Below are 23840 nucleotides of genomic sequence, written 5' to 3'. Positions count from 1 at the left end.
AAAAAAATATGTAAAACTTATTTTGTGGTGAGAAAAACCAGAATTCAAAGGAGCCAATATATTAAAAATGGCATTTTCCTTTCGACTTTAGAGAAAAAAAAAGATTATTATTATTACTTTTCCTTTAAAACTTAAAAAAAAGTAAGTGGACACTAAGACGGAAGGAGTTAAGGACCGGGAGAAAACGTGCCCCTGGATTTTCTCCCTTTCTTATATATTTTATAATAATATATATAATATTTTTTATAAAAATATGAAAAATGCCCCTGTAAACATTAATTTATATGCATTTACATTATATTATAAATATATATTATGATATACAATACGCTAATGTGCCCCTTTGAATTCTGCTTCAAAGAAAGTGTGAATTTTCCTTTTTTACTTGACAATCTGAGTAATACTGTAGTAAATAAATGGGGTGTGTAATTTTTATCTTGTTTCGTCAGGGTCCCAGGGAAGGGAAAAAAAAAATTAAATAAATAAAAAGGCGTGTAATTACTACTTTACCCAGAGAGTCATCAGCCAGTTCTGTTCACTGGGCTTTAGTTAAAATTTCATTAGCAAAGTCGAGAACAAAAGAAGAGTCTGGTTTTCAATTGGAAGCTGTGATCGGAAAAATGGCAGGACGGTTAAGCCACGTAGCGTCTCAGATTATGGGCGGAAACAGCGTCGTTTCTCGCTCCGTTGCCTCCTCTCTTCGCCTCCGCTCTGGCATGGGCCTCCCCGTCGGCAAACACATCGTCCCCGACAAACCCGTAAGCCTGCTCCCTTCTCTTAAACTCTAATATCAAACATCGATCTCTCTCTATATATATACACACTGTATTGAATTTTAGAATTCTGTTATTTGTTCTTTTAATTTAATACTGCATTTGTAACCAAGAAATGAAACCCTAGAAACATTTTACTAGTTTACATTAATTTTTTTTTTTTATGTTGCTTCAGCTTTCGGTAAATGACGAGCTGATGTGGGACAATGGGACCGCATTTCCGGAACCCTGTATAGATCGTATCGCCGAGACAGTCGGAAAGGTGAGCTTCTTCGTTTTCTGATCATCTCTAGAAATCTAAAGACTTTTTTTTTGGTGAATTGAATCATGGTTTTTATGTTTCACATCTTTCTTGTTTAATTTACTAATTTATGCATGCATTTGTCTTTCAGTATGAAGCTTTGGCTTGGCTGTGTGGAGGTTTGAGCTTTTTCGCCTCTCTTGGCCTGATGGCTGTGTGGAATGACAAAGCCTCCAAGATACCATTTGTAAGCTAGAAATTTCACCCCTAATTTGATTTTTTTTCAATTCTTGTGAATAACGTTAATTTTGTTGGCATGATTATTATATGACCCTCTTATGTGGTATAATTAGGCTAATTAAGCTGAGTGTTTTATTTATTTATTTATTGATTTTCTAAAGGCTCCAATTTGGGCATGATTTCAATCAATTGATGCTTATGCTTAACTGGAAAATCTTGAACTCTCCCAATGAAAAAGAACGAAACTTGATCAACTGTTTGCACTTTTTTTGTTGGACCAACTACTCTCGAGTTGGGTCATTAGGAATTTGAAATATTTGGAGTAGCATAAATAACTAGGTTTGCAACCACTTGTTGCACTTCTAGTGTTATATTGGAAGGTAATTCTCCATTTTCTACATACTATGAAGTTGCATTTGGTTTTAAGAATGGGAAGTGAACAGATTTGGTTTAAAAGGAGTTTAACTTCCCAGCTGTAAAGGGGTTCATGATTCATGTTTTACCTTATACTTCGTGGCCATAGCTTCAGACTTCAGTCAACCATCTACCACACAGGGATGGTATTTGGCGACCCCCTATAAATAGTGAGTTTCAAAAAAAGATCTAATATTTGGTCCCCAAAATCTTATAAAAAACCTCAACATGTATCCTTTTAGGGCTTAGCTTTGGAAGTACACTTTTTAAAAGAAAGGTCAAAAATTCGAAATATGATCCTTACTAATCTTCTTCATTTTATGCGCCTAGTGAGTTATACAATATTTTTACTTTATAAAGAATCTTTATACATCCACTTTCCAATCTATTGTAAAGACAAATTTCACACTATAAAATTTTTAATTTTATTTTCACACACTAATTTAGTGCCCAAGTTAAAATTCCTCGGTCCACCCTTGATGACTACACATATTTTCTTACGATCTTAATCCATGCCACTTTTTATCTTCACCATCATCTTACATTACCTTCAATGTTGATTGTAATGTTGTGGCCCGAATTTGGTTCCAGCCTGGTTCCCGCTGCATTTAGGGTTTGGAGGGATAACGAGAGAACATTGAAAATTGCAGGAAAGAGAGAGAGAGAGAGTGCGCTAGGGTTTGGGGGTTGAAACTTGTAATCTCTTATTTTTTGTCTGCTAAAATCTTTTACCAGATCTTCACTGTGGAGTAGGCTTACGCCGAACCACGTAAATCTTTGTTGTGATGAAAACTTTATAAATCAATTGTAATAAATTTTCATTATAATATTAGTCTTAGTATATATATAGAGGAAATATAATCTAAAAAATGACAAAAATGAAACCTAAATAATAGAGATGAAAAATTATATGAAAAAAAAACATAGAGAAGAGGAAAAAATAAATTAAATTAAAAGAGAAGTGGTAAAAAAAAAAAAGAGTTAAATGATTAAATTTATTTGATTAAATGTTATATATGTTCGTATCATGTTTATAAGTCAATTTAGTTTTATTTACAAAATAACTTTTTTTGGGGGGGGGGGGTGTTGGGCGGGGGGGTATAAACAAGAATTTGTAAATTTTTCCCCCACCCTGTCCGTCTCTCTCCGCCCCTATTAGTTGCACATGGGCCTACCATCTTTAGTGTAATCAATTTTATTTTCATTCTTTCTTATTTTATTGCATGCTCTTTCAAAATCTGCATTTTTTTGATGACACTCAATTTAAACACATGTTCCTTAACCATCCATCATCTATTCAACACTGTATGACTAGTTAAATAACCCCTTTATAGAACTTGCATTTCATTTCAGAGGTCAATGTTGGTAACAGGATATACATAATCAATACTCCATTTAACCCATCTATGAGTAATACATCTCCAGTCTATCATTTTATGTGAAATTTCTATTTTGGGTAATGGACGTATTAGCTTTATGGTATTTTGTTACTGTCAATCTTCACTGAATTACTCATCTATATTTTTAGTTTTGCGAAAGTTACATTCTATATATTTAGTTGTACTCTTATTTGGATGACATTCTATATATCTAGTTGTTCTCTTACTTATTTGATGTCCTCATCTCATCACCAAGTTTCTTTAGATAATGACCCTTTCCTATTTGACTTTCTTTCAATACATTCGACCATCTTATTTTATTATCAAATTAGTTTAATTGTTTGATTTCGTGTTGCTTTCTTTAGCATCTTATTTGAATTTTTTTTTTTCCTGTCCCACTCACTGCCATTTTAAATTTCACCTAGTTCTCGAGCTACCAATTTCATTTCTTTTCCTTTTCCCATGCGGCCATGCTAGTCGATGTACTTTGAAAAATTATTCTTGTTTAAGCATTCTTATATGTTCATCTCTTTTTAAAATGTGTGTATTTGTAAGATTATATCCGCTGCTAAGTCTAGGATAGCCTCTTTAGTGTCGTTTCTGTCTACAAGTCATTGTCCGCCACATGCAATCCCATACCTCCACCATTTTCCTAATATAATTAATTTATATCTTTCAGGTAATTCTTGAATTAAATTCATCTATATGCCTTAAAAATTGCGCTTTAAAAATGGTAGTCTGTACATAATGAGTGCATATGCTCAATTATATTAACTATATTTTTTCTCAACGCAAATTTCATTCAAGATTGGTGCAATGACCAAGAACCCAAAAGTTATTAGAATTACACCAGTCTTGAATGTGTTCTATTCTATGTTCTTTAACAACATATTTGGTTGCATAAGAATGTAGACCATTTTAATGTATAAAGATTAAATCTTTGAAAGAAAATGAGAGTTTTGAGTTAAACTTATTCGAGTTCCCTTAGACATCACGAAGGCTTAGCTAGCCCTTGCTAGAACATTCTAACAAGCTATTTGCTTGCCCATTTTGGGTAAGATATCAAGATGAAACCATATATTGCCTTTTTGAGACACGGCTGAGAATTGAATTGATAAGTTCTCCTGCACCTTCATTTTCTCTGATAATAATTTTACCATCCACATTTAAAAATACCACCTGAACAATATACATATATATATTGCTGTAGTGTTACTAAATTGAAACTTTGAATGCACAAAAGACAATATATCACAAATTCTGTGCTACCATTTTGTGGAGCTTATTTCAGAGACTACAATGATGGAATGATCCCATTGGTTATCACACATGGTCTGAAGAGTCTTTGAAATGACGTATTTAATTTTTTCTCCTCTCTAGTCTCTACCAGTCTTGAGACCTTGACCTGTGGATTGGAAGTTAAGACCCAAAGCCACCAGAGGTCCAAGACAATGGTAGACCGGTGAATGAAATTGCTATAGCTATAGATATTTGCAAGCAGCAATAGGGGCGATGTGTGCTAATTCTCATCCACATTTAGAACTGCTGCATGAACATTACATACTTTTCTTTAGCTTAAATTTTACTAAAATTGAAACTTTGAACTGACAGAAGATGATATCACAAAGTCTACACTACCGCTCCTGTGGAGCTTATTTCAGACTCTACAATGAATCCCATCAATTAAAATATGTGGTTATAAAAGTAATTGGAATGAAGTTGTGATAGTTTTAGATATTTGCAAGCTGCGATAGGTTGATGTGTTCTAACTCACACTACATTAGCAAAATGTTAAAATGAATATTTGTTATCCATCCCATCATGTAAATTCTCGAACCCTGAATTTATATTTATACTTGTCAATTGGGTAACGTCATTCTCTTTTTAAATATTCAGTTGTAAAACGTTTGCAAATGTGTGGCTAAATGTTTTTGGTTTTAGCATCAGCTTCAAACTTTATCTTCCTTTGTACCTGCAATCTACTCTTTCAGGCTGATTATCATTCCTGATTTTCTTTTGTTTCATCGTACCAACTCTTTTATGTTCTTATTTTCACTCTTTACAACAAAACAACTTTTCCTCAGCTCCCTATTGGGCGTTTAATCAAATACTCTAGGTTCTTAGGCTTTTACGCCTGCTGAACTAAAGATTATTATTATTACTTTTTTTACCTTCCAAAAAAAAGGTTCCCAAGTCCTGTTCTCATTTTGATATGATCAGGAGTTGCCAATTACTATTGGGCGTTTAATCAAACACTCTAGTTCTTAGGCTTGCCCAATAGTAATTGGCACCTCTTGATCATATCAAAATTTGGGAATTCTAATGTATCCAGGTTGTCATACTCTAGATATGTTTAGATAAATCTGGAATTGGGCTGGGAATGAGGAATGCTTCAAAGGTGTGATGTGCTACAATGGAAATTAAGAAATTAGCAACTGAGATTAATTTGTATGTGATGATTGAACTGGTGGTTTTTGTTTAAAGGAAGATATGTAGATGTGGGTTAAACCATTGGTGAATTTGTGTTAAATGAACTTTGGCATGTGTTGAAGGTGCAGATTGGATTGTTTAATTGCCAAATTAAGTAGGGACACGACTAGGTTCTTACTGGTGTCCAGTTTTTCTTCCTCTATATGTTGGGGGTAAAATAAAATGCCTATTACAAATATCATATTTCCAAAATGTGCATTATATATATATATTTATCTTTTCAAATATCCTAGTAATGTGGGCAATTGCTTGATGCAATAGTGATGTATCAGATTATGAAGCGTGAGAATGTAGGTTCCAGTACAAGAACAGACATTTCCTGCATAAAAATGACAAATGTTACTGTTTATATCCAGTTTATCCATTCCAATACCCTATATGGGCAGGACAACATTTTTTAATAACATTTCAAATATTCATATTTAACGAAGCAGTAGACTGATAAAAGCAAAATGTGTTCCTTCTTCTGTTCGCAGAATGTACCTTGTTGCGTATGTGCTGATCATACAATTTTTGCCTACTCTCTCAGCTTGCTTGGCTTTTTAAGCAATATGAGGTGTCCATGCTTGATGTAACTTGGTAGTTGGTACTAGACTACTAGTAATATTGACTAAGCATTGGATGATAAATTGTGATATACAAGATTCTTGTTAAGTAGTATATACACAAAGATCACAAAGAAATTGGGATTGGATGGGACACTAATGCTGTGTTTGGTGGGAGGGAAGGAAGAGTGTGGGAGGAAAGAGAGGAGGGACGGGCAAGTTTCCATCATTTGGTACAAGGGTAAGTTGGAGGAAAATGAAGGATGGATGGATGAGACACCCTTCTTGCCTTCTTGGTCCACCATTTTTAATCCCTCTAGAAGTGAACCGAAGAGGGGAGCAAAGACAATGATAAGTATGGTATATTATTTTTAGTGACGATATTAGTTATTACCCCTCAACAATTATTTTAAATTATATAGTGAGGGTATAGTGGTAAAAGAAAATATAAAACACCTCCTTCCCTTCCCTCTTAACAAACAATGGAAAGTGTTACCTCATTCTACTTCCTTCCACTCAACAAAACAAAAAGAGAGGACACATTCCCTCCCTTACGTTGTCTCATCCATCCTTCCTATCTTCCTTTCCTCCCATTTTTCCGTCCCTACCAAACAAAGCATAAATGTTTCAATGTACTAAAAGAACAAAATAATTTTTTTCTTCAATATTCACGAGTATCTTCAGTTATTTGTTACTGTTTGTTGTTTCTAGTTGATCTAAGATTTTCTGGAGCACTGGATTTCTATTCTTTTGAAGAATCCAAGTACTTTTTTCTTCAATGTTCTTTGAAAGTAGACAAAACATGTTCATATATCCAGAAACTGATTTGTTAGGGTCTGCATTCAATTCTTCTTCATGCTAGTGCTACTTGTCTTTATACACCAGCTGATGTATATCATTACCATGAGACATATCTTGATCATTGAAGGAAGTGGTCAGGGGCGGCTCAATATAATTTGAGGCCTTAGGCGAAAGATATAAAAGTGGCATTTTAATATATAATATATATATAGTCAATCTAGTTAATCTTTCTTGTCACATAATTGATCTTAGAGTTATACAACTTATACTTAATGAAAAATGAGGAAAAATATGTCAGAAATAAGAAGCGAAAAAAAAAAAAAAAAAAAAAAAAAAAAAAAAAAAAAAAAGAGAAAAAATATGGAAAGTTTTACAAATTTTGGGAAAAAAAAAAAAAAAACGTGAACGAGGATCTGAGAGAGAAAAAAAAAGGTGAGATAAAGATAAAAGTCTTTTGGCCCCCATTAAATCTCTATTGGTTAGGGTCTAATAATCGATACAAATAAAATTTTTAATGAGGTTATAATATAAGGGGAAAAAAAAAAAAATTTGAGGCTTTCCTATTGGCTGGGGCCTTAGGCAATCGCCTAAGTTGCCTAAGGGTCCAGCCGCCCTTGAGTGGTGCATGCTTGAGGAACTCCAAGATATGGATATAACCTTTCACAGACTTTGCTTTCACAGACTTCGTGTAGCAGCCTATAAATGTAGATTGGAGTGGATACCAATAGGAGCCCTGTTCATTTTAATGAAGTGAATAACAATAGGAACTAGGATAATTTTATCTAGTTCTTAAAATCAATTTTTTTTTTTTTTTTTTTTTACTTTTTTTTCTTTTCTTTTCTTTTTATGTTATGTTATTTATTTTTATTTCTATGAAGAAGTTTTGAGAATTGAGATCATGTCAAACACATAGATGGTGGGGTTCAAAGAATATTAGTGAAAAATGATACATCAAGATGGATGGATGAGTCAGTTTCTTGGTTATTTACGAAAGTTCTTAAAGAATTTAGTTTATGGAGTAGGTATTAATTATCATAAGTTTTAAAAAGTACGAGTCTTTTTTTTGAAGGATATTAATCAAACCCTGATAATGGTGGAAATCCCACTAGGCACTAAGGAGAAGAGAACTAATATATAAAGTAAGATAAAAGTCCGAGCTATCTCAATGTTTGGCAAAAAGACCAAGAAGTGAAAGACTTCACAACACGGGTCTTTTCTGATTTTGAGTCTGGATTAATCGTTTCTCTGGTGCAGGCTTTTTAACCTCTTCAAGAACCTCTGTATTGGTCCAGTCAGCACTGATATTGATGTGCACCACTCAATCTATTTACTAGTCCTTGAGAAATGCATGTCTGTCTTGAAATGATTGTACTTGCACAATCAATTAAAATTTTTAATAGACCGTCTTTATCTTTTGAAAATGGTGGCCATCTTAATTTTCAATTAACATAATATTACTTTCATCTCTTCTTATATTGTTAAAGATCAATATAATTTGTATAAATCTGCAGTAAATTTATTTATTTTTTTAGATTTTTGGAAGTACCCCTGTTTCTGAAAGCCCAGTATTCTAATAGTTGCAAAAATGCCTTTATGGCCAAAGTTGCCGGAGAATAGTATCCATCACACTGCATGCTTCTAGTTAGCTCCACCTCCTAGCCTTGTTTTTTACTATGCTGTTTGCTGTACTTCTGCTGTTTTACTTTGTTTTGTATAATTGTATTACCCATTAAAACCAGAAGGGAGGGGGGAGGGGAAAAAATATTGTTTGGGGACAGTTGAACTGCCCCTGTAGAAATTGTTAATGTTTTGTCATATTTTTTTACTCACCTATTCTCATCAACCATTGACTTGTGTTTATGTGAATTTTGATTTTTAAAATGTTTTTTTCTCGATCCATATCTAAAATCTGCTGCTGATTGAAAATATATTTCTACTCTGAACAGACCCCTAAGGTCTATCCATATGACAACTTGCGAGTGGAGCTTGGTGGAGAACCATAGGTATCTGGTTGCAACACATTGCAAGCTAATGTTGTTTGATGTTCATGTTCATGTTCATGTTGTCTCCTTTTTATTTGTTTACTTTTTGGGAAGATCAGATCACTAAGAAATAATGTATTATCATCGCCTGTTGCTGAAACTAAAATATTCAAACAAATAACTGAAGTTGGTTTTGTTTAAAGCACTAAGAAGGTTCCCATGATAAGATTCATAATTTGTTTACCTATTCTGGTTATTGCTGGTTATCATTGATAAGATGTGCGATATATTGCATCAAAGAAAAGGCATTTGGTTACTTTTTGTGATCTGACTCTTGGTTACTTTCTGTGATCTGACTATTGGGCATTCACATGGAAGAAGGTTGAAATTTGAGTTTTAATTAGGAAAATAGAGGGTGTTTGTGTGTCTTATCTGGTCCAGAAGAGAAAATTAGAAAATAAAAAATAAGTGGAAAAAATCCTTCACTCTATTGGGTGGTCTGTATCTTGCCAAGATAGAAGAAAGAAAAGAAAAGAAATATTATAATGCATCTCGGGCCTTCTAAAAATCAAGAACAATAATGGACAGGAAAGAATGATAGTAGGGGAAAGTCATGTAGACCATTATGCTTGTGCTATTGGATTTAACCGGTATTCAGAGAATTTGGTGGGGGCATAGTAGCTGCTGTAGCATAAGAAAGTCGATACATGCATTGGCTTTTAAAATGGACCCTTTGAAAGCTGGTGCTGCTGTAAGAGTCGTCGTGTCACATGTCAAATGAGTTGTCAACCTCTCATGACTCACATGGCTTTATATGTAAGAGGTCATACTATGATTTGATTATGCTATTGACAATTGGTCTTTGTGTGCGTGTTGTAGTTGTGTGGCATAGAAAGGAGCTTCTAGATTAGGAACTTATTGGAATTTCTGATGAGTCTATGCTTGCAATTTGTTCTTCAGTGTAATTCTCATTGTCTTCATTTTATATGTAAGGTTTGATATTATTTTCCTATTTTGCTATTTTTGGATACTCAATTTGAATCTGAATAGCTGGAAAAGAAAATTGTTATATGCAAGAATTGTCCAATTCAGTTGTATTGTAGTGTAGTTCAGATTCTCCTATGTGCTCCAATCACGGGGATCCATGGAAGTCAAATATAGCTGCCTTACGTCGTCGTATTCGTTAGAGATATTTAATTTTGGAGATATATTAACTGCTGATTAGATGATGAGATACTTCTGGTAAAGACGATCTTATTCAGATAACAAAACGTTAATCGATTGGTAATCTCATATCTCATTCATATCACGGATATGTTGATTGATTTTGGTGGGTTTGAGTCAAAACCTATTGTGTTGTCATTGTCAATTTGTATGGACAAGCCTATAGCTTTGCACATTGTCATATTGGCTGAACAGAGACGATGCATTGTGGGGCTGGTCACAGAAAAAACGCGTAGTAGAATTTAGATTCTGTGTGCTGGAATTATGTAAATGTATTAAGTATTTGATTTTTTACTTTGTTTCTCTTACTGGATTTTTGCTTCCTTGTCATGGTAAATTGAGGCGATACACGATACACTGTTAAAATTTACTACAGGTTTCATGTGCATCCTTGCATGATTTTTGGTGACATGGCAAAGAAAAATTGGTATTTTTACGATGTAGGTGTGATTGCTAAAAGACATATATAATTGTACTTGTTTATTCATCCATGTGACTGCCCTGAATTCAGATATATGTTGAACTTGTACTCAATCCCACAATGGTTTTGACTTTACATTATTCACGACTCATGGTTTCTTTCATAGCAGTAATTTGCTCTGAAATTGTCACGCCGACACCGAACTCCTCCCCTCATCCCCTCATTTTTGAGAACGGGGAGGTTATACAATCAATACATGCCCTTTTGTAATCCAAACGCAGTAATTTGCTAAATAATTTGTGTTTTTTTTTTTTTTTTTTTTTCGTATGAAGCTCTGAGCTTTTCTGGTGGATAGATTATGTTAATGTAAAACTGTGATGTATAGTAAACCAAAGCATTAGATGCATGACAAAGTATATAACTTGACCATTCCACTTTTTAGATGAAGTATTCTTGATGGTTATTTATTTAGGAATTTTTATTTTTGGAAATTGATGGTTAATTTTTCGTTTATCAATAGTTAATGTGGGAAAAGATCTTCTCGATCATGTCCGGATGACTTATTGCGAATTAATTAAATGTATTATGAATTCATTTACTTTCTATTTATTTTTTTTCCTTAGTTGAAACTCTGACGCACCTACTTTGTCTATATGACCGATGGATTCCCAATCTTTTACTTCGAAAGGTTAAAAAATATCACTAAACTATAGTGTTTGAAATATGAAAAATCATATTTATTAAATTATTTTTTTTACCGGTACATCACTTTTATTCCTCACCATCTTTTTCTAATCTTTCATTTTTATTTATTTATTATTTTGGTTTGGGTAAAGTTAAAGTGTATATAAAGAACAGGGATAATACACAAAAATCTGGGGACGACCACCCAAGAACATGGCCTTCCCGGGCCAACGAGAAACAGGATCAAACAAGACATTGACAAAGAATCTGAAAACAACCCAACAACCAGAGAGAGCCACCTTTACAACAATGAAAGAAGAAAACACAGAGCGCGTAGGAAGCACTAAGATGGGCCATTGATGTACGAACTAGTAAGGTGCCAAGAATCAACTACATTACAAGCTTTATATCAACTGTTATTTTCTGTTACACTGCCAAAACAGTTGCAGTTGAAATTAGGGTGAGACGGATTCCCTCCCGAGGTTGACGGATTCCCTCCAGATCCTGGGTGGTGTTCTTCAAAATTAAGTCGTTTTGGTGCACATCATATAGTCTAAAGCGGGCTGCATGGAGTCCCGCTGTTTTGGTGCACATAACGTAGTCTAAAGCGGGTTGTGTGGAGCCCCAACATCGGGCTTGCTTTGGGCTCCATGCTTGTGCATCAAACAGGAGGAGATCCACTTCCGAGACGGTCAAACTTTCCTTTTAAAGCTTTATTTAGGGCAAATGAGAATCCAAAATAGTTAGTCTAATAAATATTAAGGGATGAGTCATCTTTTCTCTTTTATAAATTTTTATCTTTCCAAATATGTGCGGAAGAAAGAAGGTAATATAAGTGAGGTTATTATACAAGTTTTAAATTACTAATATCCTAAATTAGACAAACACATTAAATTTCTAATATCCTAAATTAGAATTCTCTTCCATTTTTCCTGACGAATACACTGAACCAAAAAAGAGAATGATACAATCTCTTTTCTAGGATTGTCTTATCCATCATTTTCTCTGGGTTTAGGGCTAGAGCGAGGCACAATTACGATTCCATTTAAACAAGCATTCATACCAATTACATTTACCGGGATAGCAGGAGATCCTTACATTATAAATCAATCTAGTAGGTCCAAGACAGACATCAAGAGCGGGCGAGGAAGACACCCATCTCGTTAGGGCCATCCAGCGGTAAAGAAGGATTGTTTTACCTGACAATCTCTTCTCTAGGAACGTCTCATCCATCCTTCCTTTCCCCTCTCCTTTCCATCCAAAATTTTTCTTTCGCATCGAACAGAGTATTAGAGTTTTTGTTTCTACGGAAAGAAAAACACATTGGATTCTGTATAGACAGTAAAAGCACAACTCTGTTAGAATTTGTTTTTTATTTTCGCCACAACAACACAAAGATCCAAATGCCAAATGATAGAGATCTGGAAACCTTGAGATCTCATAATTCATATACAGATTATAGAATATTATCAAGCAATAATAACCTATTAAACCCACCATGTTCATTCCAAAAAATAAAAAGTCTCTATATACCCCACCCTTGCATGAAAGTATGAACCACTTGAATATTGTTAGATCAGTCAGACATTATTTTCTCTCTCTCTGCATGTGAGAGAAATTGACAACTAATCAATTCACAAAACTCCAAACTCTTTAATCCTTGAAAGCTTATCCCTCCAAGTTGGCCTCTCCAACTTGTCTTGGACATTCCACATTTTGATACCAATGTGCCCACACGGTTCTCTGTATTTTCTTCATATATTCCACAAAATAAAAAATACAAAATAAATCAATATTTCTATCTATAAAACCCTAGCCCACTTCACCATTTCCATATCACCAAACACACCCTCTAAACACAAAGTTTCACACACCACAAGTGTTTTTGCGTCTAGCTAGCTTTGAAGCAATGACATCAACTACACTTTTTCTCATACTCAACCTCCTCTTCTTCACTTTGGTGAGCTCAACCTATGTCCCATGCCCACCACCACCAAAGAGTCCCAAGCACCCCCACCCCAAGCCCCCAAAGAGCCCACCGGCAGTACCGGCACCGGCTAAGGCCACTTGCCCTAAGGACACACTCAAGTTGGGTGTGTGCGCCAACTTGTTGAATGATTTGGTGCACCTTGTGGTTGGAACCCCACCCAAGACTCCATGCTGCAGCCTCATTGAGGGTCTTGCTGATCTCGAGGCCGCAGTGTGCCTTTGCACCGCCATTAAAGCTAACATCCTCGGAATCAACCTCAACGTTCCGGTTTCGTTGAGCTTGCTGCTCAACTACTGTGGAAAGAAGGTCCCAAGTGGCTTCCAATGTGCTTAGAGTTGATCACTCTATGTTCCACAATTTCTCTACTTCATAAGCTTTTCTTTCTCTTTTCTTTCTTGGTGTGTTTGGTATTTGGATTATTATTGTTTGAAGCACTTATAATTAGTGCATGTCATTGCTGTTTTTATTAATGTTGTTTGGCCAAAACTGTTGATTTCAAGAAGGCTATATATGATCATTTTCTTTCTCATATATACTATTTTCTATATTCTAGCAATAAAGGTCTTTTAACAAAGATGTGAGATGTTATTTTTGGGTTAAATTTTTTTTTTTTTCTTTTATTTATTTATTTATTTTTTACTTCTTGATGGAAAAAGATTAACAAGTGCTACTAACCAAGGCCCAGCAAATAGGGCCAAGTCAAATTCTACAATATTTTAGGCTTTAGATTCATCCCTTGTCTATTTTTCTGTTTAATGGTAAAGAAGAAAGATCAATAATTTAAACAACTTACTTTCACAGTGATCAATACACAATTAAGTCTTTTCTTAATTATTTGGAGTCGTGATTCTTATATTTTTTCATTATGCTCTATTTATGGTCTTTGTATCTGTGTACCATACAAAACTGAATTTCTTTCGATTCTAATTCTATGACACTTGCTCTATGCTCCCAAATCTAATATAGAGCCGGGATAATCTAGTGTGTTAAACCTTTTTTAAATCTGTTTTCAACACATTAAATTTATCTATTTTAGCTAGAGTTAACGTGTAGAAAAATAGAATTAATATATTGAGAAATAAATAGGTGGATTGAAAAATGAAATTAATGTGTTAAAAAATTACAGTACTACTAGGATGGGACGCTATGACATTTATAACCGTTTTTTTTGGTAAATGTAACTATCCTCAACTCATTTGTCCTTATTAAGAACCGAGCCTTCACCTTTTATATTTATATTGGACGGTAGAATAAATATCACTAAGTTACAGTAACATTTTTTCAGATTCAATTACTATATTTTTTTGTGGCTTTGATTTTGTGGAACTCCAAATAATATATATATATATTATTTGGAGTTCCACAAAATCAAAGCCACAAAAAAATATAGTAATTGAATCTGAAAAAATGTTACTGTAACTTAGTATATATATATATTATTTGGAGTTCCACAAAATCAAAGCCACAAAAAAATATAGTAATTGAATCTGAAAAAATGTTACTGTAACTTAGTGATATTTATTCTACCGTGCAATATAAATATATATATATATATATATATATATATATATATATATATATATATATATAGATCATTAAAACGATGGACTACATTTTTGTTATGTTACTCAAGTCTTGTTCCGCATCTTTGGTTTTCGAGTAATAAAACTTATCCTATCAAAAAGGGAATAAATACAAAAAAAATCTTATAGAGTGAACAGATCACACGACCAATTTCGGAATTCATATAATTATTAATAGGTGTTGTTAATTAGCCATCACTGACTTGAGATGATGTTTTTTAGTACAGAATTGACGACCGAAGAGAATAAACAAATGAATGTGAAATTGAGGTTTATTTTAGCAATTCCAGAAAACCCAGCAATGATTCAATTTTTAAAAATAGAATTAAAAAATTGAGGTTTTACAATTCTCATTTTAATGCATGTGTATGTCAATAAGTCATTTATGGACTGCATAAATTGAAAAAGACTATAATAAATGATAAGTTTAAAATATAAGGTGAAATGTATACCACGCAAAGAAATTAAATTTATGTTAATTCGGATGCTTTCTTGTGTCATGTCATCTGTGTGGCATTTTATTTCATTTAAATTGCTAAGGCTCCATTTGGTTTGATGAAAATAAGCAAGAAAATAAAAAATAAAAAAAAGAAAAAAAAAAGTGAAGTGAATGAAAATAAAAATTATTTTCTAGCATGTATTTGGTTTGAATAAAAATTTATTTAAGAAAATTGTAGGAAAATATTAATTTGTTATTTTGAATAGTATGAAAGTAAGAGAAAAGTGACTGATCATACCAAAATTACTTTTATGATTTCAAGTACTAAAAAAATAAATGAATTTGTATTTTATAATGTCTATTTTTAGCAAAGAAATAGTAAAATGTTGAATTATTAAATTTAATAATATAATTATTTATATTTAAAATAAAACTTCATTCTATTTTCTTAGGAAAAAGTATAACTAATTATTAGTTTAAGAGAAACGAAACTTTGAAAAAAAAAAAAAAAAACACAACAACAACAACGGAGATGACAATACTAATTTTTGAGAGGGATTTGATTGTATGTTGTTGTTGCCAATTATATATAAACTTGTGAAAAAACAAAGAAAAAGTTGTTTTGCAAGAAAAAAAGTTTTGCACGATTAAGTTAATGGGTTAAGACACAAGATCCCCTTCACAGAGCTGATCTGAATTCGCCGTGAAAACATGGTCTACATATGCTAAAATTCAAAATTGTATGATTTAGAAATTAATTTTCTAAGTGCATAGAATACGGATTAAAATCCTCTTTTGAGTTATAGTATATTTGTTCCAATTAGTGAAGAGAATTAATGATATACATTATCAAAATATTATAACGTTTAACTTTACATTTTAATATTTTTGTAACGTCCACATGAGTGAATTTTGATGCTATAGAATACACATAAATTATTAACTTTAGATGTTGTGGATGTGCATGTTTCACTCTGGAGAACAAATTTTGAGCTGAGATGAGTGGTTTGACCCATCTTCAACGGTGCTACAAAATCTTTGTGCTGAGAGATATAGTCTCAAGCTGGTCATGGATTTTAACTCCATACACAAATCGAATGTACGAACCCTTGGGCATATGTGAGGTGGTTTTATGACATTTTCTCATACAAGAAAACTATATCACATCAACATTCATGATGTTTAGTATTGTCTGCGGAGGAAGGTCAGTATATTATTATTTCCGAACTATTTTTGTGCTTACCCTTCTTTAAATAAGATGCACAAAAATAATTGATTCCACTCTTTCCATCTCTACTTTGCTTCCCACAAATGTCATTATCAAACAAATAAGGTACCCACACATCTCTTTCTTTCGCTTTCAGAGGTCGGCATAAATATATTTATATTTATTTATTCAATTTTTATTTAAGTAAGAAACTCACACATTTACTCTTATTCGTAGAAAAATTATCTTTACTAATTATATTTGAAGGATAGTACTTAGACCTTCACTGTTGAAGTGAATCAACAATAAATAGACATATCCTTTCTATATTTGAATAATAATTTAACGACCGAATTAATCATGTGATAAAACCCACCATCCTTCGCACTTAAATTGAATTCAATTCAATTCCAAAATCACTACTTATAATATTTCCATGTAATATGATATAGAATTCATGGTATGGTCCTCTCACAATCGTTGTTCGGTTGGTCTTTATTTATTTATTTGTTTTGTGTTTTGGCTGTTTATGATTTCTTGGGCTTCTTACGTTTAGCCAATATAGGCTTTGAGCCTTTTTGTTATTTTGATCCTAGTGAGTTCATCAAGAACTTTTTAATTTAGTGGTATTTTCTTGTCTGCTGAACTTTTTTATTCTAGCTTAGTGATATTTTCTCACATTCTGAACTTAAAGAAAGTTAAAGTAAGAAGGTTTAAGTCCTCTGAATAAAAAAGTTAAAGCTAGAAGTTTCAAGTCCTTGTAGGAGCAAAAGTTGATGTGTGAGTTTTTCTTACATAAAAAAAGCCTAGCGAATTAGCTGAATCTAATCGATCTCTTCATAATTTTAGTGAGACTTTAAGAAGCTAGTGAAATAAGAAACTAAGAAAAGGGTTACTGCCAAAGTTTTGACTTGAGAGATATATAAATCAGGTTTCATGTCATCCTATGTCGCGTTTTATTCCATTTAAATTGCTAATGCAATAATAATTCATATGGCTTATGCAATAACTTTATATCATTTATGTAATAATTTTATATCACTTACGTAATAATAACAACTTTTTCACGTATCTTTACGATTTAATGTGTTACACTAATAATTTATATCAACACAGGACTAAGATACATGATCCCCTCCACAGGAGTCTATCTGAATTCGTTGTGAAAACAAGGTCTCCATACGCTAAAATTCAAAATTTATTTCATGCGCTATAGTATATCTATCCCAACCAATGAAGAGAATTAGTTATATATGTTACGAAAATATTGTGACGTTTAGCATTGTATTCCAATATTTTTCTAACATACATCTCAACATTTCTCTAGTCAATTTTGATGCCACAGAATACACACAAATTAGTAACTTTTACATGTTTGTGGATGTGCAAGTTCCACTCTGGAGACTAAATTTTGAGCTGAGATGAGTGGTTTGGCTCATCTTCAATGTCGCTATAAAATCTTTGAGCTGAGAGATATAGCGCATGAACATTGACGGTCCAACATCTCAAGCTGGTTATGGATTTTAACTACATACACAAATCGAATGTCCGAACCATTGGCCATATGTGAGGTTTTATGACATTTTCTCATACATGAAAACATATATCACATCAACATTCATGATGTTTGGCATTGTATTCCGAGTAACGTCAATATATTCTTATTTCCCAACTATTTTTGTACATATTTAAATAAGATGCACAAAAATAGTTGATTCCACTCTATCTATCTCTACTTAGCTTCGCCCAAATGTCATTATCAAACAAATAAGGTACATATCTCTCTCTTTGTCGCTTTCAGATGTCGGCAGAAGTATATTTATGCATACAAATTATATATATATTATCGTAAAAAAAAAAAACTCACACTAAATGATCATCGTTATAAGAGTTATATACACATCTCTTTCTCTTAGCAGCTGTTGCATATCAGTTCATAGAAAAATTATCTGTACCAATATGATATAGAATGATCCCTATATCACATATACGAAGACACTTTATGAGATCAATGACTTAAAAGACAGATGTTGAGAAAAAGTTGACTTCTTTATTGCGTTGCGAAGAGAGATTGAATACGAAGATTTTCTGATGCAGTAAAAAAAATGTCTCCTCACCATGGTTAATTAATTCCATATATAATGAGAGAGACACTTTTTATGCATTTCATTAAGTTATAGTGAAAATTTGGCTTTTGATCCTAGTGAGTTGGACGAATTTTAGTGAGACTTTAACAAGCTAGTGTAAGAAGAAACTAAGAAAAGGGTTTGTGCATTACCTTCCACGCTATTTAAAATTGGGATTTTTACAAAAAAGTGTATTTATGGACCCATATTCACTATATCATGCAGTCAAAGTATTGAAGTCTCAGAAAAATGAAGTTGACTGAATTAGTGACGTGGCAATTCAATGTTCATTATATTTTGTTGCCTAAAGTACCCTTGTTCTGGTTGAATCAATTTACCTTATTATCCCCATTTCATTTATTTATCAACACAAATCCCATAAACCACTTTCTGGCCATTACATCCGCATCCAAAATATCCCAAAAGGAACCACTTTGTTCTCTCTCTAAAGTCTTTCTGCACAGAACTTTGAAGACCAAAATGTTCCCAAAACTTCACAAACCCAGAAGAAAATATTTAAGCTTCAATATTCAGCTAGCTGTGTGGTGAGATGCAGCAGGGGAGAGAGTTAATTTGTGTGCCTGATAAATGAAGGGGGTAATGAAGTAATTTGATTTAAACAGTATAAAGGGTATTTTAGGTAACAAAGTATAATGAGTAGTAAAAGTTCATTGCCACATCAACAATTCAGTAAACTTCATTTTTAAGAAACTTCAATACTTTGACTTCATCATATAGTTAATATGGGTCCATAAATACATTTATGTGTAAAAATTCCTAAAATTAATTTTACTCATAAGAATGTGCACTTGACCATATTTACATTATATATATATAAATCAGGTTTATTTGACATAACCCCTTAGTACTGTCATTTTATGCTGACATGGCAAATATAATCCCAATGTATAATAAAAAGTGGTACATTATCGTAACATTTTTTTTAGAAGTTAAAGCAATTCACCTATGCACTCTGCATCCACTTAAATACGAACCCATGACTCCTTTTTGAAAAGTTAGAATCTACACTGCTTAATCATTGGCCTGTGTAATTCTTCTTTTTCTATTTATTTTTTTGATGAACAGATAGCTGAATGTCAATAGATCCTAGCAGCAAGGCCATGCACTCTACCACTTACAACTTGTGTAGGTTGATTTTTGGTGCCAAACATTTCCTAATTGGGGTTTCTTTCTTTCTCTGCTAAATTCTAACGGTTAGATATGAAAGATTATCAGAAACTCTCGATTTCTGTCAACAAACAATCCCAGATTTGAGAGTTCCTTTCTATATATTACAGATGGATCCCCACTTTTACCATCCACAGCTGCTACAACCCTACAATAAAAAAATCAATATATTTTGTAACCTTTCCAATATACCTTTATTACTACATTGAAAGGATAAAAGTAAAAAATAACAACACTACCTTCATACAGAGATAAATTTAAAATTTTCATTATTACCAATGCAATATAAAGATATTAAAAATTCATCTCTTAAAAAGTTTAGAGTTTTAAAAGTGGACATCTCACGTGAATTGGGACAGCCAGAGTATGTAGTAATAGTAGAAGGGTTAAGTGCAATTAAGACCATAAACTAAGAAGATCGAAGAACAAGGCTGCATGTACTTTCTTGCATCTATATTCCAAATGCCACTAATCCTACTGCCTACAAGTACTTGTACAACTTAGCCATTGTAGTATATCCCATTACATGTCAAACCATGAATTTACAAACAACAAAGCTATAATTATCATCACCATTACCTCCTGAAAAATTGAAACCCTAAACAACATCTCCTCATCTTCAAGCATGTGAATGGAACATCTCCGCCCCCCTTGCCTGTGGCACCGGTGACCGCCGATTCTCTCTGAAGTTGCCAAATTGATCATTATTTTCACTCGAAAGACTGTCCGGAGTCCCAAGTCCGTCCCCTTGTCCGATCCCCATGTACTGTTGCACCACCAACACCGAAAACGTGGCTGCAAAATCCGAAGAGGCTAATAAATCTCCGATAGCCCCGAGCTCCGGGCACTCGCTCCAGTCTGTCAACCCCGCCGTCAACGGCGATATTACCCCTTGGCCTCTACCAACGATGAATAAATCATGTATGTTGTCTATAGACCTTATTGCAGCAACTGTCTCCTCCCCATTGTTCACCACTTTTTCAACAAAATCAATGCATTCATCACTTGCAATCCTAACCCTAAAATCATTTATGAAGTCCTCATCTATCTGCTTCTCTCTGTCACTGTCCGTCAGCACTGTTAAAACCCTAGGGTTGAGAGTGCTATTATCACTAGCCTGCATGGTTGGTTCCATGGCCTCTTCTCCGGGAATGAACCTCATTACAGTGAGACTAATTCCGGGATGCTCACACATTCTCCATGCATACGATAACGCCTCCCTACAGTCCTGTCCCCCGAAAAACAACACTGCTACATGGTGGGACACCTGGTTCGCCGCCAGGCGTGTTGAGCCGTTCAGTCCCCGGTCCACCAATATGCCCACCGAGCATGGCGCGTTAGCTAGCACGTTTTGGTTGATAGTCCTAAATGCAGGGTTTGTAGCCTCCATTCCACCATCAACTGTTTGTTGTTTGTGAAATGGGATGATTATGAGAGCCACGCGCTTGTCCTCAGCCACACTGCAAATGTCCTCGTGCATGGTGGAGTATGGGGAAATGGCGGTGAGTGGCTGAATAGAGACGCATCCGACGTGCTGCTCGAAGTTCTCGAAGGCATTTATGATGTGGTCGGACTGGGCTTGGGTCCGGTTGAGGGCGGGGCGGCCGGATTTGCGGGTGTTGTGGACAATGAGCATGGCAGAAGCGCGGCCGGTGAGCTCGACGAGGTGGAGGACGTAGATGCAGATTGGGGATTTCTTGGTGGGGTGGGAGGCTTCGATGAGGTTGATGATGGTGGGGACGTTTCGAGGGGTGTGGACACAGACTAGGACTCGAAGCTCACTGTCTGGTTTGGATCTTTGAATTGTTCTGCGTTTGTATGGGACGAATCTTCTGGCTGGTCTGTAGATTATGGTTACAATGGGAGTGATGATTCCGGTCATGACCACGGCTACAATCACCATGATTGCAAATGATTGATCATCTAAGACCTGTATGCACAACAACAAATTTCAATGTTTGAGCATTGTCATATAGATCAAAAATCTTTTCCCCCTCAACACGTTGAAATGAAAATTTTACATTAATTAAGAGAAACAGAGGATTTCTTCAGTTGGCTCAGGAAGTTAGACTATATATATATATATATATATATATTGGTATTTTGGCAAAAGTGCACTAACACCCCTCAATTATATGCAATGTGAGCTTTTTGAAAATTGCAACAATTAATATATAGTTGAAGAGCTTATTTTACAAGAAGTAGTTGGGTGTTTAGTATAATTTCTTCTTTATATTATAAATATATATACTAGATTCTAATTGTGACACCATCTTAACCTCGAAGAGGATGGTTTGCCCATTTGAGGTATAGTCCTCACAAATAGAGTGAATCTCACCTCATATGGTGTGATTCACTCTCTACTCACCGTGCCGTGCACAGGAAATGATTTGGATCCTTTTGAGCATAGAAAGTATATAATATCTCATGACTACTTACACGTGGGTACCTGCGCCCAATACACAATCATTTAACTTTTAAATTACACGAGAAATGAATAGTTTTCATGAAAAAACATGACTGTGTATTAGACGGGATGCCATGTGTAAAATACCTGTGTTGTTGTATATTTTCATCTTTGGCATATCAGAGTGTTCCATACATGATACATGAGAGAGAGAGTACCTTTTGGTCCTTGCCCACATTGAGCACAATCATTTCCACAAGGCCTTTGGTGTTCATTAGCAAACCAAGTGTAACCCCTTCATGAAAAGGCATTTGGTAGTAGAGAGCAACAAGAAGAGTCCCAGCAACTTTGCCTGCACAAGAAAGAATAATGACAACACCTAGAATTGCCCAAGTAGAAGCACCATTTATTGTAGTAATATCAGTCTTAAGCCCACTCATTGCAAAGAACAAAGGCAACAAAAGCCCTGAAACAAAGTCTTCAAGCTTCTCTATAAGAGTCACACCAAGTGGTCCATTTGGGATTATTAGCCCAAACACAAATGCTCCAAACACAGAATGTGTTCCAATGGCATCAGTAATAAAACCAGCTATCATAACCCCCGTCAGAATCAGACATATATAGAATTCACTGACCGTTTCGCCTTCCGGGGTTCGCCGGATCATCCATGAGATCATCGGCCGGACAACGAAGATGCAGAATACGACGAAAGCCCCGCTCGAAAGGATCACCCAGAGAGAAGCCAAGGTAGTGAACTGGTTCTCGGCCAAGGCTATGGCAAAGGCTAAAAGAACCCATGCACACATGTCGTTGACGAGGGCGGACGACATGGCAATCCGGCCTATCTCGGTGTTGAGGAGCTTGAGCTCGGCGAGGATCCGGGCGAGGACCGGGAAGGCGGTGACGGAGAGGGCCACGCCGAGGAAGAGGATGAAGGTGCCTTGTTTCATGACCTGCGTTCTTTGGTGCAGAATGAAGGAGAAGGAAATTCCGATGATGAATGGCAAGACCATGCCGGCAATGGCTATGGCCATGGCCTTTTTGCCGGTGCGACGGACGACGGAGAGGTCCATTTCGACGCCGACGAGGAAGAGGAAGTAGAGGAGGCCCACGTTTGCCATTGTCTCAAGCACCATCACACTTCTTAGAGGGAATACTGTGTTGGCAAAGCCCTTGCTTTGCCCTAATATTGATGGGCCTAATATTACTCCACCCTGTCACCATTTGCACATATCATAAATGACCATTTGGTTTATTTATTATTTAAATCTAAATTTGTTACTTTGATATAGGAAATTAATATATATATATATATATATATTTTACGATTGTCATCATTTATGCATTGGTCTTCTTCCAATTTGTGATTAAAATTTGACATGCTTTGGAAACACATTTTGTCATATATATATATATATATATATATATATATATATATTGTCATGATATTAATTAGATAGAAAGAAAATTATACTTACAATGATCTCAGAGATGACCCGAGGCTGTCGAAAGGGTTTCAATAAAAAAACAAGAACATGAGTGGTAACAACAACCAAAGTTAATTGCAGGATGAAGAGAGGGAGAGAATAATCTAAAGGATTGTCACCCTGCCATATCCCATTTGTTGTTATCATCGTCGGTGCATAGCAAACTATGGTGTTATCCGTTTTGTTTCCCGTTGTATTTATCAGCTCCTGCCCTGACAT

General features: G+C 34.6%; 3 protein-coding genes across 3 annotated transcripts; 2 read left to right on the top strand and 1 right to left on the bottom strand.

Annotated features, from left to right (window-relative positions):
* Nucleotides 1-542: 542 nt before the first annotated feature.
* On the top strand, nt 543-9112 carry LOC132304026 (NADH dehydrogenase [ubiquinone] 1 beta subcomplex subunit 8, mitochondrial). The gene is made up of 4 exons (XM_059801520.1): nt 543-758; nt 949-1035; nt 1166-1261; nt 8830-9112. The coding sequence occupies exons 1-4, from the start codon at nt 621-623 to the stop codon at nt 8884-8886; spliced, it is 378 nt and encodes a 125-aa protein (XP_059657503.1). The 5' UTR covers nt 543-620; the 3' UTR covers nt 8887-9112.
* A 477-nt stretch (nt 9113-9589) lies between these two features.
* Nucleotides 9590-13758, top strand: LOC132305398 (14 kDa proline-rich protein DC2.15-like). Its single transcript, XM_059803040.1, has 2 exons — nt 9590-9616; nt 13011-13758. The coding sequence occupies exons 1-2, from the start codon at nt 9590-9592 to the stop codon at nt 13515-13517; spliced, it is 534 nt and encodes a 177-aa protein (XP_059659023.1). The 3' UTR covers nt 13518-13758.
* A 6502-nt stretch (nt 13759-20260) lies between these two features.
* LOC132305396 (cation/H(+) antiporter 15) lies at nt 20261-23840 on the bottom strand. The gene is made up of 3 exons (XM_059803039.1): nt 23613-23840; nt 22353-23348; nt 20261-21657 (listed from the first exon to the last, which is right to left on the bottom strand). The coding sequence occupies exons 1-3, from the start codon at nt 23838-23840 to the stop codon at nt 20347-20349; spliced, it is 2535 nt and encodes an 844-aa protein (XP_059659022.1). The 3' UTR covers nt 20261-20346.

The sequence above is a fragment of the Cornus florida genome, unplaced genomic scaffold, assembly GCF_030987335.1.
Source record: "Cornus florida cultivar Cherokee Brave unplaced genomic scaffold, ASM3098733v1 CherokeeBrave_3.0.0_Hap2_Chr04, whole genome shotgun sequence".
Taxonomy (NCBI): Eukaryota; Viridiplantae; Streptophyta; class Magnoliopsida; order Cornales; family Cornaceae; genus Cornus; species Cornus florida.
Note: the sequence above shows the minus strand (reverse complement) of the source record. Positions and strands in the feature narration are given on the sequence as shown.

Bases quoted from the DNA above. Each gene is read 5' to 3' on its own strand.
- LOC132305398 (XM_059803040.1), top strand. From the start codon at position 9,590: ATGGACCCTTTGAAAGCTGGTGCTGCT. The intron at 9,617-13,010 runs GTAAGAGTCGTC...ATAAAACCCTAG, and splicing joins CTTTGAAAGCTGGTGCTGCT to CCCACTTCACCATTTCCATA.
- LOC132304026 (XM_059801520.1), top strand. From the start codon at position 621: ATGGCAGGACGGTTAAGCCACGTAGCGTCTCAGATTATGGGCGGAAAC. The intron at 759-948 runs GTAAGCCTGCTC...ATGTTGCTTCAG, and splicing joins ACATCGTCCCCGACAAACCC to CTTTCGGTAAATGACGAGCT. The intron at 1,262-8,829 runs GTAAGCTAGAAA...TACTCTGAACAG, and splicing joins AAGCCTCCAAGATACCATTT to ACCCCTAAGGTCTATCCATA.
- LOC132305396 (XM_059803039.1), bottom strand. From the start codon at position 23,840: ATGTCAGGGCAGGAGCTGATAAATACAACGGGAAACAAAACGGATAAC. The intron at 23,349-23,612 runs GTAAGTATAATT...AAATGGTGACAG, and splicing joins GGGTCATCTCTGAGATCATT to GGTGGAGTAATATTAGGCCC. The intron at 21,658-22,352 runs GTACTCTCTCTC...TTGTGCATACAG, and splicing joins ATGTGGGCAAGGACCAAAAG to GTCTTAGATGATCAATCATT.